General features: G+C 41.0%; 1 protein-coding gene across 1 annotated transcript; it reads left to right on the forward strand.

The window, feature by feature from the left end:
* The first annotated feature begins 5,553 nt into the window (after window positions 1-5,553).
* On the forward strand, window positions 5,554-11,798 carry LOC122771705 (dnaJ homolog subfamily A member 3, mitochondrial-like). The gene is made up of 12 exons (XM_044029417.1): window positions 5,554-5,775; window positions 6,820-6,956; window positions 7,201-7,284; window positions 7,381-7,590; window positions 7,713-7,865; window positions 8,219-8,366; window positions 8,537-8,601; window positions 9,082-9,210; window positions 9,485-9,600; window positions 9,838-9,932; window positions 10,063-10,210; window positions 10,550-11,798. Exons 1-11 carry the CDS (start codon window positions 5,571-5,573, stop codon window positions 10,191-10,193), a joined length of 1,473 nt encoding a protein of 490 aa, XP_043885352.1. The 5' UTR covers window positions 5,554-5,570; the 3' UTR covers window positions 10,194-10,210; window positions 10,550-11,798.
* Window positions 11,799-15,759: the final 3,961 nt, after the last annotated feature.

The following is a 15,759-nucleotide window of genomic DNA, read 5'->3' on the forward strand; positions in this document are numbered from 1 at the left end:
ACAGAGGGGAGTGTGGAGTGTCATGCTGGACGTCGTTTGACTTCTGCACGCTCTCTCTCTCTCTCCCTCTCTCTCCGTCTCATGCAGCAGATGCTCGCTCTGCCCTGAAGCGATAAGAGCAGCTGTGTGTTTGTCTGAAAGATGAATGCGAGATGCGCAGCTTCCTCTGGCTGTGAGATCATCGCGTGGACACGCACACACCCACAAGTAACCGGATTATATTCGGGGGGTTCCGTGTGTTCTCTGTTCCTCTGTCTCCCACGTGTTTATTTGCGACATGAAAACCACAGTGTGTGGCTGTGGGGAGAGGATGGGAGGTCAGTGGGTGGGGAGTATCTCATGATCCCCACCTCGTTAGACAAAACAACCCGGAGAAAAGTGTGAAAGAAAGTCCTCAAAGGAACATGCTGTTTATGTTATATTGGTAGGAATGGGGAGGAGGGGGTGGGAGCCATGCAGTGCATTGATGTTCATATCTACAGGCTGTGTGTGAAATCTCAAATGGCCATGAATGTCACTCTGTACTAACTCTGATACAACCCGAAACAGCCTTTTAGCGTACTCATGTGGGCTGTTTATTTGTTCTTACGGGAGAATATTTGTTACACAGTTGGAGAATGATGTCTTTCAAATAGCTTGAAATGGTTTAACAAACAAACAAAATTCTTCTGAATGTTGTTTCTTTGTTTGCTTTGTAAGCTCCATCATCAAAACATGAATCGCACGCTCTGGCTGGTTAAGTGATTTGGGCTACTGTAGGAACGTGGTAAATAAAGGGCTTTACCTAAAGTAGGCTACATATAAGTAAAGCGCATATAAAAGGCTTATTCTAAGGGCTATAAAAACCAAATCAAAGCAACACTTAAACAAACATACTTGTGGGTAGAATATTCAGTTTCTGCCAATCAAACCTCCAAAATCTGATGCACTGGACCATTAAACCTTGAGGCATGAAGGAACGCAAAGGACTGTTTCACCCAGTGTATCTGATGCCCATTACAATATGTACAGTAATGTAGAGTGATGGATAATATATATAGAATAGAATAGATAGATAATATATATATATGTATATATATATAAACAACTATGAGTCTGTTTTAGGGTTGATTTAAAGTCAGAGGTGTTGCATAAAAAGTCGATCCACACCTCGCAGCCAATCACGACTGAGATATAATGTGGCCAAGGTGCAAAGTGGTTGCAATAAAGTGGAGCTGATGTCAGAGTTTGACATTTCAGCTTCTCCTCACAATGGTGCATTAGTTTGAGCTGCATGAAGCCAATCTGGGTCAGCCCTGTTGTGTCCCTTCATGTGTCTGTGGTATGAAGTAGCCGTGCCGCGGTCTGACAGCCGGCCTGACGTATGGGGCTCTATTACCATCGCTCATAACTGTAACACAGTAATTACTACCACAGCAATGCTGCTTTCAACCCTGTACCACTAATGAGTGTGTGTGTGTGTGTGTGTTGTGGCCATATTTCTTATGTAGTGAGGATCTACGCATGCAGTCACATGATGAGGTTCTTACTTATGGTGACAAAAGCAAGTTTAAGATTAAGGTAAGAATTCAATTATACTGATGTTTTGAGTGCATAATCACCTGATTGTATGAATTATTGTTTTCACAACCACAGAATAAGAACCTTCTGGAGCGGGTCTTCTCTGTGGGGGCCGCCCTGTTGGATTACTGTGTTTTTAAGGGACAGACTACACATCTTTTGATGCTAACTGAAGGCCAAAACAGTTTTCTCTCACATGCTGACGATGGCAACACAGGGCAAGCAAAGAAAGGAGAAAGCCAGGGGTACAGATGCAAGTAACTCACATTTTCAGGATAACAAAGGTGGATGAAGCTGGGACCAAACCAAATGAAATCAACAAATCAAAAGTGGGCCTATCTCGCAGGCTGCAGGATTAGGAGACGCTGAGTTAGGACTAGATTAGGGTTAAATTTAAGGTTAGGGTAAGAGTTAGGGTTAGGCCAGTAGTATTTATGGCTAAGGTTAGTTAGAGTAAGTCTCCAGGAAATGAATGTAAGTCAGTGTAAGGTCCTCTGAAGCCATAGAAACCATCACATCACAAGGATCTTACTTATGGGGACAAAAGCAAACTAAGCAAGCTGTTTTAAGATCACGTTAGGATTAAGATAAGGGTAAAGTTAGGTTAAGGTAAAGGTTAAGGTAGTTTTAGGGCCTTGCAAGTAGTTAAGGTTAAGGTTAAGGAAATCAAGTCAATGTAATATCGTCTCTGAAGCCATGTGTGTTCCAGGTTTTACTTATGTTGTGGGGACTGAACTCTGTTTACACAGTCATATTATGGGGACTTGTCTTCCTTATGGGGACAAAAAGCAAATCCTCATAATGTAAATCATTGAATTTTAGGTGAAGATGTGTTGTACGGTTAGGATGAGATTACGGTTAAAGGTTTAAGGTTACTGTTGGGGTTAGGACTGTAGTATTTATGGTTAAGGTTAGATAAAGTGTCCGGGAAATGAATATAAGTCAATGTAATGTCCTCTGAAGTCATGGAAACCATGTGTGTGTGTGTGTGTGTGTGTGTTACAGCATAAGTAGCTGAGCAAAGACTGACAGCGGTGCCCCACCTCCCACTGATCTGATGACTTGACCTCAGACCCTCCATCTCCATAGCTTGAGAGATTAAAAAGCAAAGAATGAAGAGACAATAAGTGGAAAAATCTCAGGCAATTCAGCCACATGATGAGGTATTTAAAAAAGAAAATTCCGCAAATAGTCCAAATAAACGCAAATTTGATACGTCAACATCCACATACACACAAACCATTACGCTCCAATAGAAATGATCCGCTCCATGTTAACAGTCAGATATTAGAAGACAGAGCTTCTTTATTGAGATGAGAATCATCGCTTGCAGCGATATTTACATTATGGAGCAGCAAATCTGCAGCCTCCTTTGGTAATACATTCCACATGGACAAACACAGCTGGGATGCTGTTTTGCAGGTCGCCCCGGAGACGGCGGGGAATGGGAGAGAGCGTATGGTGGGGAAAACTGAAAGGGAGCGTGAGCTTCTCTTTCATCAGCTCACACACACACACTGACATCCATTCAGCCCATTTCGCCTCGTAAAGACTGACATAACTGGAGACATGAGGGTGTTTGATTGTTCTGCTCTGCTGTTGTTTTGTCACATCGTCCTCCCGTCACATCAGTAAACTGGGTCTGTCTGTGTTGATTAATGTAATATTGGGGAGAAACGGGGCCGTGTTTAGCGTGTTTGTGAGTCCCTCATGTCATGTCACGCTGTCGGTAAAACTTTTCTGAAAACTTCTAGTTCACGCGTTGTGACGCGTCTGACGACATTTGCAGAAACGATGGAGACGTTAACGGCAAATATTTTCAGGAGATACTTTTCTGTTTAACACGGGTGTCAAACAGGCGGCCCAGGGGTCAGAACCGGCCCACCAGCTGGTCGCAGGATGAATTTGTGAAAATTGAATGTAAAATACTATATTTTTCAGTTCCAGATACCTGTGATTAAATGTTTTGTGTCTTTGTAGATCCACGTGATCTATAAGTTGTAATGCACACGTGTAAATGGTAAAGTGAGGCATAATATCGTTGAAATTGCACTTATTTAAGGTTGATACTTTATTAAATGTGAAACAAAGGAGATACATTTGGAGTTCTTGTTTGTTGCTTTCTGTGACCCCTAAGCTATGACTTTGACACCCCCGTTTGACATATTTAACAGTTTAGAATTGTTTACTTTGTCTAATAAAGTTTCCCAAACCATAAATGACTTGCATTATGTTAAAGTGATATTGTACCGACAACCAGTTTGACACACAGATGCTTGCTCTTACCGAAAACATGGCTGCCAGCCAAGGAAAATCAGATTTTAGCCACATAACAAACACCTAACAAAATAAAATGTATATCTGCTTGTTTATGATATCTTGAGAATGTGTTTTCTACTTTATCTTGCTGTTAGACCAACATTTCTGACCAAAGTCCATAGAGAAAATCAGCATTTTGGTTTATTTTGTATTTTTTTCCCCTTCTGAGTACTTCCTGTCCTGTCTTCCCTCCTGATTATCTGCCCTGATGTGATTCACCTGTGTCTGACGAGTTTCACCTGTTCGATTATCCCCACCTCCCTGTATTTAGTCTCTGTGCTGCCCAAGACTTTATCAGTTCATTTTGTTCTTATGTGTGCGTTGCTGTATTCTGGTTTGTTTTGCTGCCCTCTTTGTTGCTTATGTGTGTATGTATTTTACTTTATTACCATTCCCTCCTGCTTTGGTTCGCCTTTTTGTTTTGTTTTTGTCGCATTAAAGGTTCCTTTCAGATTTTGCAACCCTGCATTTGTGTCCTAATTTCTGTAAAATGTCCTTGTTGGTGGGTTTGTGTGACGTGGGTGAATAAGATGTATTTCAAATACCAAAATCACAAAATAAATGTAAACTTATTGATGGAGTGGATCAACAACTCCTTTTGTGCAGCGATGTAAAAGCACTAGTTTTCTCTATGCCAGTCATGTGTCATGAATACATTTTTATAGTTCCATATCAGAACAAACACTTTTTGTTTTCAAAAAGTGTGCATTTTTCTTTAATTTGACCGCCCCTATTGACCAAACCCATCACAACTTTGACGCTGCTTTGCTCCAGAGACTTGACTGTAATTTACAGCACAGTGACGCCACCTACTGTCTCTATAGTGTATTACCAAGGTGTTAAAAAATATCTCCATTTATGGGAGTGATCAACCCCCATTATATTAAATTCAGTGGATTTGCTTCCACTCTTTTTGTCTTTTCCCTAGGGAACAGGGTCCCTGCAGGGATCTGAAACCAATAGGTCATAAAAATGAAGGGAAGGACTGAGTGGGTGGGCTTTTGTCTAATGACGTAAAAGATGACAATTAAACACACAAAATGGACCATTCTAGTGCAGGAATACTACAGTTAAATGTGTCAGTCTGTCACCAAGTACCTGTGTGTTAGACAAGTCTAATCTACATGGACAAAATACACCGAAAATCTCCATTTTATTGCATATTTACAAACAAAATAAATACTTTATAAATATCATAGTGTGAATAAAAATTCACTTTGGTTTAAAATTTTAGTCTTTATATGGAATGTAAAAAAAAAAAAGTTGAGTTATGTTTCCCTTAAGTTCCCCTTAACTGCCAAACCTGAATCTTACCTTTGTGTTATGATCTGTCTTTTACGGCTTCTGTGTTGTAATTTGGAGTTATTATGTACTTATGTGAATGCTTGTTTATTTCCTCTTTCTTTTTTATGTAGGTAGAATTTTGTTGTATCTCTAATAAGAGCTATATTATATGTAAGAACACTTAAATAAATTAACAATATTAAATAGACAGGAAGCCGAGCACTGTTATAAATAATGTCTTTGATCTTCAGCAGGCACTTATTGCGGATGCCAAAAACAGTAAAAAAAAAAACACTGCACATTCCATTTCATAATTCCAGTTCACATTCTGACTTTTATTTTGGTAAATTTCTGGTAAATCCTCTGCGCACGCTCAGTCCAGCCGTAAAGCCGGTAGTGACGTGAAAATGGCGTCCTCCGCAGCCCGGCTATCTACACGCTGGATAGTAGTATCAACTTTTTCTGGACACCGTAGCGGCCGTTTTCTCCTCGTCTCTGACAGACATGCTGGGGTGTCTTCGGGCACGGTGTCGCAGAGGCACCGCGGAGGGACAGCGGTCAGCGTGGGCTCCCGGAGACACGGGAATGTCGTGACATTGAGAGGAGTGACAGGTAGGGAAGCTAATAATGTTAGCAAAACACAAGTTGTTATTTACCTGGTCTGTACTCTTCTGTCACTTTTCTTTAGTCTCGTCGTCAGTTTGTTTGTATGTTCAGAGGCTCTTTGATGCAATTTAGGAGACAGTTATTCAAAGCAGAGCTGCTATGAGCCTGCTCAAAATAATGATGTAACTGCTGTCAGTGTTAGCAGCAGTGTTAGCAGCAGTGTTGCATCACTGCAGCAGCAGCAACAGCAGCAGCTTCAGGTCATTGTGTGACAGCTGTATCCCCAACTGTGTCCTCTGGTGTCACTGAATCAGCTGTAAATGTTAGTTGGTAATTTAATTTATGTTATTTATTTATCCTATTTAGCCAGGAAGGTCCCATTGAGATACCAGATCTCTTCTTCCAGCATGTCCGGGTCAACTTAGCAGCATATATAGTAAAATAGTTCCATAAACTAGACAATTTCAGATATAAAACCCCACAAAGACCCCTCAAAAAGGTCATATCATGTTTCTTTCATGTTGGTCCATAAAATGCCTTTGAATGTGTTTAAAGAAGGCAGTGTCTGGAGTGAAGTTATCTTTTAAAAGATAACGGAATAACGAAAGATATTGTTAAACTACAACTAATAAATCCATCCAAGTCTTTTACTATTTTGATAATTGGTTTGAGTGCTTTTTAAGTAATTAAGGCACGTTTTCAGCTTGATATTCCAGCTTCTTAATTGTGAATATGTTCTGGTTTATTTGCTCTGCATATAGCAAAAAAATCATTAAACCTGAATAATGTTGGTATGTGGACAAAACAAGACCATTCAGAACAACAGGTTTGAATAACACTGATCAACATTTTATGGACCAAACGATGATTCGATTAATTGAGGAAATTACCGTCTGATTAAGCGAGCAGTGTAGAGCAGAGTATGCCTCAATCGATCTGGGGCACAATTTAACACCTTTTAATTACTGAAGGTATGTCACCAGAATGTGCAGGTGATTATCTTTAAGTAAATGTCTTTTTTTTTTTTTTTAAATATCCTTTTCTTTACAGGGGTAACATTTCCTCATGTCACTCCCTGCCGTTCGCTCCACACCAGCAGCAGACTGGCAAACAAGCAGGACTTCTATGAAATTTTGGGTGTCTCCCGCTCCGCCGCACAAAAAGATATCAAAAAGGCTTACTACCAGGTGAGAGACGCATGTTTATACTTCTATGTAGTGTACCAGTTTTTCATTATTCAGTAAAATACATGTACGGTGGGTCCAAAAAGGTTTTTTTGGTACTTAATGAGATGAGACTGCCAGAAAATCATAGAAGGAGAAGAAGAGATGTAATAAAGCAACAGAAACATGGGGGCTCATTGAAGGAAAGTGATCTAATTTGATGCTTCCTCACTCCCTGTCTTTCTTTTTCCTGATAAAATGTCAACAGATGGCAAAAAAGTACCACCCTGACACCAACCCAGACGACCCAGAGGCCAAAGAGAAGTTTGCCAAACTGGCTGAAGCGTATGAGGTATGAGACGAGCAAAGAACATCTTCTCTGGTCGCATGTAAGATTGTCAATAAGCAGCAGTATTAAAATTAGTTTTTTAATTGCGTCTGTGTTTAGGTGTTGAGTGATGAGGTGAAGAGGAAGCAGTATGACACATATGGAGCAGCAGGCTTCGACCCCAGTCGTGCTGAAGCTGGTCAGCAGCAATACTACAGAACTGGGGGGACCAACATCAATCCGGAGGAGCTCTTCAGGAAGATCTTTGGAGAGTTTACTGGGGGAAGGGGCTTCGGAGATATTAATAACATGTTTGAACAGAGACCTGAGGTGAACAACACTTACTTACTTTGCAGTGATATAAAACACAGGACTCTAGAGTGCGACCAATTTGGTGGAGGTGTCAGGTTTGAACTGCTAAAAAAATAAATCTCTCTTCTCTCTTTCTGTAGTATGTGATGGAGCTAACATTTACAGAAGCAGCTAAGGGTGCAAATAAGGAGCTGAGGGTGAACATCAATGACATGTGCCCAAGGTGCGATGGAAAGGGAAATGAGCCGGGCACTAAAGTTCCACTGTGTCACTACTGCAATGGCACTGGGATGGTGAGCATCAGAGAGACTCTTTTTTTTTATTTTTTTATTTAAGGCTGTTTTTTAAATCCTTAATCTGCAAGGATTTTCTCTGCATTTTTTTTTGTTTACACCCAGAACCTCAAAGATTGAAAATTAAAATAGAAGTTTTTGTCTGAGCTCAAAAATTGGTGTCGATGGAGTTTGCTGTTAATTATGAAGAACACAGTTGTCTGGGTCAGATGAGTTTACACTCAGGCGAGGGGTGGTGCCCGCGTAGTGCATGCAAGTAGACGCACCCTCGGCCATTCATTGTCTGGTGTGACATTTGCATGTCCTTAAAAGCAGCTGTTGATGGTCTACACTGTCTGCATCGCCTCCTGCAGGAGTCGATCAGCACAGGTCCATTCATGATGCGCAGCACCTGCCGACGCTGCGGTGGGAGGGGCTCCATTATACAGATCCCCTGTGTGGTTTGCCGAGGTTCAGGTCAGACCAAGCAGGAGCAGACGGTCACTGTACCTGTACCTGCTGGTACGTTCTCTTCTCTGATGACTCATACCATGTGTTAAGCAATTTTGCCCGAGCTTAATGATCCTTTAGGGTTTCTTCCCGTTTGTTAATCTTGTGAGAAAAATGGTACATGTCAAATACTAAATTTGACATGACTATTCTAAAATAATGAATCTTGTGTTGTCTTACAGGTGTGGGAGATGGTCAAACCGTGTGCATGCCAGTGGGTACAAAAGAAGTCCTCATCACATTTAGGGTGAGTAGTTAGTTTCTCCGGTCTTTTGACACTTTTGAATCAAAGTAAATGTTGACATATGAAATGAAATACACTTTTGATATTTGTAGTTCTTCAGGACAGTCTTTCTCAGGTGTGTGTGGGGGGAAAAAAGTTAAGTGGAATACTCCAGGTGTCTATAAATTCTATTAGGAAGAAATTAGATCGTGAAGGACACTCTGTCAAGGCGGTGAGATCGTGGCATCTATCCATTGCTCTTCTATGCTCTTGCACAGACGGAAAGATGGCGTCCTAAACGATATGTTTTTACATAGATGGGGAAATAGTTTGCCATATTTCCCTCCTCTAACCCTGAGTGGTGTGTTTTATATCACAACTGACAGAGGGAAGGGTAGGTGATGCACATTGGAGCTTTCATTTACTTTTGTTGCAGTTTATTTCATGTTTTTGTGTGTGACATGTCCTTCAGAAGTGATCTGATTCCAAAATGTCTCTGCACAGGTCCAGAAGAGCCCGCTGTTCAGGCGTAATGGCGTAGACATCCACTCCGATCTGTTCATTTCTATAGCTCAAGCCATCCTGGGGGGCACAGCCGTCGCACAGGGCCTTTATCAACCCATCACTGTGGCGGTGAGAAAGCCGCTTGGCAAATGCATGATAATTCACAGCACTACTTCTCAGGTTCACAGGCCAAAAATCTCTGCAATAAAATCGCAATGGTGCCACAACCATTTCCAGTAGTGCTGAACATTATTAAAATCGCAGGAGGTGCAAAATTTGTTTAAATATCACTTTAGGTCGATTAATCGATTACTAAATTAATCGCCAACTATTTTGATAATTTTGGTTTGTGGACAAAACTGTCTTCTCTTGTCTTTTTCAAGTTTACCATTTGTTTTTTCAGATTCCGTCCAGTTGCCAGGTGGATCAGGTGATCCGGCTTCAGGGCAAAGGCATTCGGAGGATGAACAGCTACAGCTATGGAGATCACTATGTTTATATCAAGATAAAAGTCCCCAAGTAAGACCATATAATGTGATTATTATTGTGGTAGTCCTGTTTAGTTTTCAGCAAATCATAATTGTCAATGGTTTTAGTTTCAACATTTTCCTGTAGGGTTTGTTACAATAATTTAATTTAGCCCACATACGGTGTCGTGGAGTTCATAAAACCACGTAGCAGAAACAACGACAAGAAATGCGACACAGCAGACAAAATAATGTCATTTTGTGTCCTTGTCTGTCCGTTTACCCGCAGGACGCTGACTCGAAGGCAGCGCTCTCTTTTGCTGACTTATGCCGAAGAGGAGACGGACGTGCAGGGAACCGTCAATGGTGTCACTCCTTCTGCAGGTCAGTGGTCAGAGTTCAACGCCGCCATTTAAATAGAGACAACACTCATGTTATGGCTTATGATGCCGTCAGTACTTACTGGAGCTGATCCTGTGTTTGTGTGTGTGTGTGTGTGTGTGTGTGTGACCAGGAGGGGGCAGCAGCACTACAGGATCTGCTCAGAGGACGAGCAGCTCAGCGGAGAAACAGGAGAAGCAACAGGAACAGGAGGAGGAGGAGGAGGGAGGCTTCTTTTCTAAATTAAAGAAAATGTTCAGCTGACACTCTTCAGGCTTCAGGTGGGGGCTTTCACATTTCACTTCTTACTTGAGAGATTTATTGATTTTACTTACAGCATATTGTAAATCAAGTGGTTCAGTTTCCAGTCTCATCAAAATCTGGCTTTTGACCGGAAACTAATCACAAGGCAGCTCAGAGAGACGGGATGCTCCTATTGGCTGTTTTACTTTTTTGCAACCAGTGGCGCCCCCCGCTGGCGAACTGTTACACCTGTCATACTTCCTTGGCTTTGTCAAAAAACAAATACACTCTGGATTGCCACAATATTTGGGTTGCCAGTGATAAACGTCTTCTGTCAAAGAAGCGTCTGTTTTATTTAGGTTTAACATGTATTACAGGTAAAAAGAATAAGAAGGCGGCAAAAGAATGAGGGATATCCACTGACTGGGCCTGCGTGCTGTCATGAGGAGGAGGAGGAGGAGGAGGAAGAAAGGCATCGTCATGTTTGTGTTGACACAGTCACACACCGTCGGAGTTGCAGGTGACAAACAGGACACAAACAGCACAGCTTCCTTTCCACTACATGGTCCCGCCCCGCCTCGCCTCGCCTCGCCACGTCACGGCTTAGCTTCACACGGTTCGCTTGGTTTTCCATTACTTCGTAGTACCTCCTCAACGTGGGCGGGGCCGTCCTAGCACAGCATCGCAAAACTGCCGTGACGTCTGTGCGAGACACAAACACACACAAAGGCAGTGTGTGACGACGTCACGCGCAGGATCAGCTCAGCTCGAGCAGGTACTACAAAAAAAAGTACAAGTTACCAGGTACTGTCGCTAATGGGAAAGCAATAAAATGCGCCGTGCCATGCCGTGCCGAGTCCAGTCGAGTCGTGCTTGGACCATGTAGAAAGTCAACCTCTCCTCGCCGTGTTTGAATCATCACTGGTCATGATCACACGGTTCATGACACTGTTCTGTTAAATAGAACCACCTCAGATAAGCAGTTCAGAATGACTGAAATGATTTTCAGGTCAGGACATTAATGCAGGTGATTAAAAAGGACAGTGAGTGAATGACAACCATTTAATCAAACGATGGAGGAAGCAAGTAAAAGCTAAATTTTAGTATTTGTTTTTGTTTTGTAGCCAATATGAAGTTGATTGAATGTTGTAGTTTACTACTGTTCCACACATGATCACTGCAGGATTTCCATGTTGCCATTAGGCATTTGCTAAAAAAAAATAAGAAATTCAAATAGTCAATATTGAAAATTATAATAAATGACATGAATCAGATATTTTGCCCCTGACTTTAAGGGTAGATAACACTTTCCTCTGAAAGAATCACTGAAGTAAAACATTTAAATGAATAATAGATGTTAACTATAATTATTCATTTAAGTATTACTAATATATCTTCAGTTAAATAATATTGACTACAGGCAGTCAGCCGTGATCATGGATCTTTGAAAGTCTGGATCTAAAAATCAACAAACCTTCCATCATCATTCGCACAAATGTACATGTGTTAACACATTTCAGTAGAGTTAAATGTGGTAATCCATTGGTTTAACAAATCAATTGTTACTGTCCAGCGTGGCAAGGGAGTGGAGTGAACACATCTAAATAAATAAAGTATTTAAATGTACTTGTCATATGTGTCTTTGGCTTTTCTTTTTCTTTTATTGTCGTGCTAAAACTCAACAGTAGAGTGCAGTGTTGAGCCAGCGCACTGACACTAACCCTCCTGACCTTCAGTCCTCTCTCTCTGTGATACTTGATGTTTGTGTCCGTCCGTCCGTCCGTCGCGGCGTGCAGCACAGAAGCGTTTGCGAGGGTCAGCACGAACATTTCAGAGCAGCGGTTATTTTTCCTGCTGCGCTCAGACTGGAAGTGGTCAGTCCTCACAAACACGGAGTATTATATGAACACTCTCATTCAGAGCCAGCCAGTGGTGGAGATTTCCAGTCTCTGCTACGGTAAATTTACGCCACTTATAACGTAATCATATAATGGAAGAAGAGGATGAAGTTGTTAAATATAATCCTCCTATAACTTTTCTACTGAGGCAGATTTTAAGTGTTTCTCCATTTGCAAATCCCGGCATGACCAGATGTTTGCAGTGTGCAGTTTTCTTCTTGTTGGAGCTAAAACTAGAGCTGCAACTATGAATTATTTTCATAAATGATTAATTTGTCAATTATTATCTCGATTAATCGAGTAACCGTTTGGTCCATAAAGTGATGTCAAAACCATGTTGATCAGTGTTTGTCAAATCTGGAAATGATGATGTTCTCGAATGTCTTGTTTTGTCCACAAACCAAAATGGTTGAGTTTGAATGATTTCTTTGTTATATGAAGCAAAGAAACAAGGAAATCTTGTTTTAATAATGAATATAATCATGACTAAGAAACCACTTAATTTTCCTAATAGTTCCTCTTTATTCCTCTCTTATTTTGGCTTTTATGTAAATAAATCATTCTTCTCTTAGTGTCTTTTACACATTGAAGTATTACAATTGTATATGACGTTACACTGAAAATATACTCCTACACAGCATTCCGTTAACTGTCGTACCACAGTTGAGTAAAGTGAGACAGTTTGGGGTCCTGCTGTTTCAACTTATGTGGAACAGATTGCGACATTTATTATGAAAAGCCCTAAAATCGGAGGACGTAATAACGCAGACAATGGGCCGTAAAATGCATTTCATTTTCAAAAAGGCAACATTTTCTATCCTCCACTGAGAGACTTTCCACATTCAGAAGAAAATGTGTCAGTTTGTGGGTGAAATAATGTTGGAGATCACTCATTCCCACAGAGTGGTGAGGACCCACTAATGGGTTGTGGGAGATTTTTCTTTTTTTTCCGTTTTTTTCTTTCAGTTTTTTATCCACCAAATATTTTTGCTGAATTTGTAGAATCCAGAGATGCAATATAATGTTAACAAGCTGGGAAATAAATACGTTTAGTCACTTCATTTCCTTATTTGAAAGAGTTGTAATGTTCCTCCGAACTCAACACCCCCCCGTCCAATCCAAAGACGTGGTACAGCCTGAGTTACTCATACTGTAAGTAAACTCTCTCCTCCTTATTGACAGTTAATAGGTGTAACCTCGTGTAATTAAAGCTAATAGTTCCTAATTGAACAGCGATACAAATTAAACCCGTGTGATCCGTGTAAATAGAGTTGGGGTTCATTTTGGAGGTGTACTCACGGTAGGGGGTGAATCTCCATGTTTGTTTGTTTTCTTCTGTTTACCTGGCGAGGGAGCTTAGGGATTAGTGTGTGTCTTTGTTTTCGGTTTATTTGTCAAGGTTTGGTTTGTTATTATGGCCTGGATTCACCCCCCGGCGCTTGTAAATACATCATCACGAACACAACCCACTGGAAATTGTCATAAATGATTCACTCTCCGTTTCGTCTTTTATGTTGCGCTCTGGCATCGACCCCGCCCCCGCCCCCGCCCCCCCGAACCCCCCGGCCCGGGCGTAACACCTGCACGTGCGTGTGTCCCTGTGTGTCATTATAGGATTATTTACTTATTGTGTGTGTGTGTGTGTGTAATTATGTTTATATGTACTGAATTTAGGGCCACGGGGTTGGTGTAGTGGTGAGCACTCCTGCCTTTGCAGCAAGAAGACAGGAGTTCAAGCCCTGGTTGGAAACAAGGGCCTTGGTGTGTGCGTGGGTTTTCTGCGCGTTGTAACGTTGTAATGCACATGTGTAATCATGCTGTGTTGTAATGTAACAAAGTACAAATACTTACATGTACACATACTTTTCTTTATTTATATTTCTAGCAACTTTTTTCTTTTACTTCACAATATTTCCTCTCGTTGTTACTCGTTATTATCAGAAGAAGAAGTGTTGGTATTATGGTCTGTATTTATACAGATCTTTCCTTGTTTTGATGAACGTCTTTTACGCTTCAGTTTTCACCCATTCACATCCTTCAACATGTTTTGCTCAAGGACACATATAGACAGAGCAGAGCCGGGAATTGCACCCACACACTTCCAGTTGAAAGACAACTCACCCTACCACTGAGCCACCATGGCCCAATCCTAACTCCTCACTCCTAACTTCCGACATTTTATGTCAGAAAATTACCTTTGATACTTAAGTACAGGAAATTTCATGTACTTTAAGACTTTTACTAAAGTAATATTATAAAAAAAAGTGACTTCAAGTCATTTTCTGGTAACATACTTGTACTTTCACTCAAGTATCCCTTTAAGGTACTTTATACAAGACTGGTAAACGGTAATATTGCTGAAATTGCACTTATTTTTGCTAAGGAAATTTTAGTTTTTTTCTTCATCATTTGATTTGTAAAAAAATACTTCATTTAAGTTATTATCAAATTGTGCCGTTTGTGGCCCCCCCCTAAATTAAGCGTAGGTGTGAGTGTGAGAGTGCATGTTTGAACGGTTGTTTGTCTCTATATGTGGCCCTGCGATGGATTAGCGAACTGTCCAGGTTGTACCACCGCCTATCGCCCTTTGTCAGCTGAGATTGGCAACCTGACCCTGTGGAGGATAAAGCGATAGAAAATGCATGTATGTACTTATTCTATAAATAATGTACACAACCAGAGCAGTAAAAACTGCACATGGTAAGAAACTGTGACAGTCACGTGATGACACACAATGAAAGGCCTCCTTAGTAAGAAAACATTATTATTGTTATGATTATTAACACACTCTGCAATGTCTGTTTGTTATTAGGATCTGGCCGATACTGCAATCTGATATAAAGTGCCTCGTGTTTTATCTCCACATCTCCCGAAGTCATTATTTACATATTTAAACAGATGGGGGCGGAAATTGGCTCCATGTGTTTCATTAATGCTCATCGTTTAAAAATGACATCAGCACTGAAACATATTCCGCCGCATGCAGCGTTCTGTGGATGTGAATGCTAATATGTGAGGCACGAGATTGAAGTGGTTTTCTGCTTTGAATTTAACTTTATACAATATTCCTCTCCCACAAGGAGATCCCTTTCACCCACGTCCGTGTCTTTCGTTTGTTTGTTATCAGGTTTATGGAAAAAAACTGTTTTTACTTTAAAGATTTTCATGTGTGTTTGTGGGGAGATGGTTCAAGGATCGGTATGAGGGGGCAGATGCAGGAGTTGGCTGAATTTATGGGAACTGTTGGGGCCTTGGCGGAGTTACACACTCTTCTGGGTTTATTCTCTCTTGTAATTATTCCGACACTAGTCACTCTTTGTTTGTTCTCCATTAATTAAGTGTATACATGTTCCTTTTTCGGCGACAAATAATCTTTGACCTTTTCAGGCTGTGGAAAGTCTTTCCAGAGCCAAGCTGGACAGCGTCAAAGATTGGCGCCTAATTAAAAAAAACGACTCCTTGAAAAGTCCAGTAGATACAAGGCTTTTTAATCAACAGCTATATGCGCTATGTTCAGTTCCTGAGTGGGGACATACAACAACGCCCTTTACAACGCGATGAAGTGACCAGTTTTTGTCCCCGGAGCCTGAGGCTCAATCAGTGTCAACAAAGGGCCGATTAAAAATCACAGACAGGATGACTGACGTAAAGACTTTATTTGACCTCGTGTTGCCATAAAGGCAGAGGCC

This window comes from Solea senegalensis, linkage group LG6, assembly GCF_019176455.1.
Source record: "Solea senegalensis isolate Sse05_10M linkage group LG6, IFAPA_SoseM_1, whole genome shotgun sequence".
In the NCBI taxonomy this organism is placed as follows: Eukaryota; Metazoa; Chordata; class Actinopteri; order Pleuronectiformes; family Soleidae; genus Solea; species Solea senegalensis.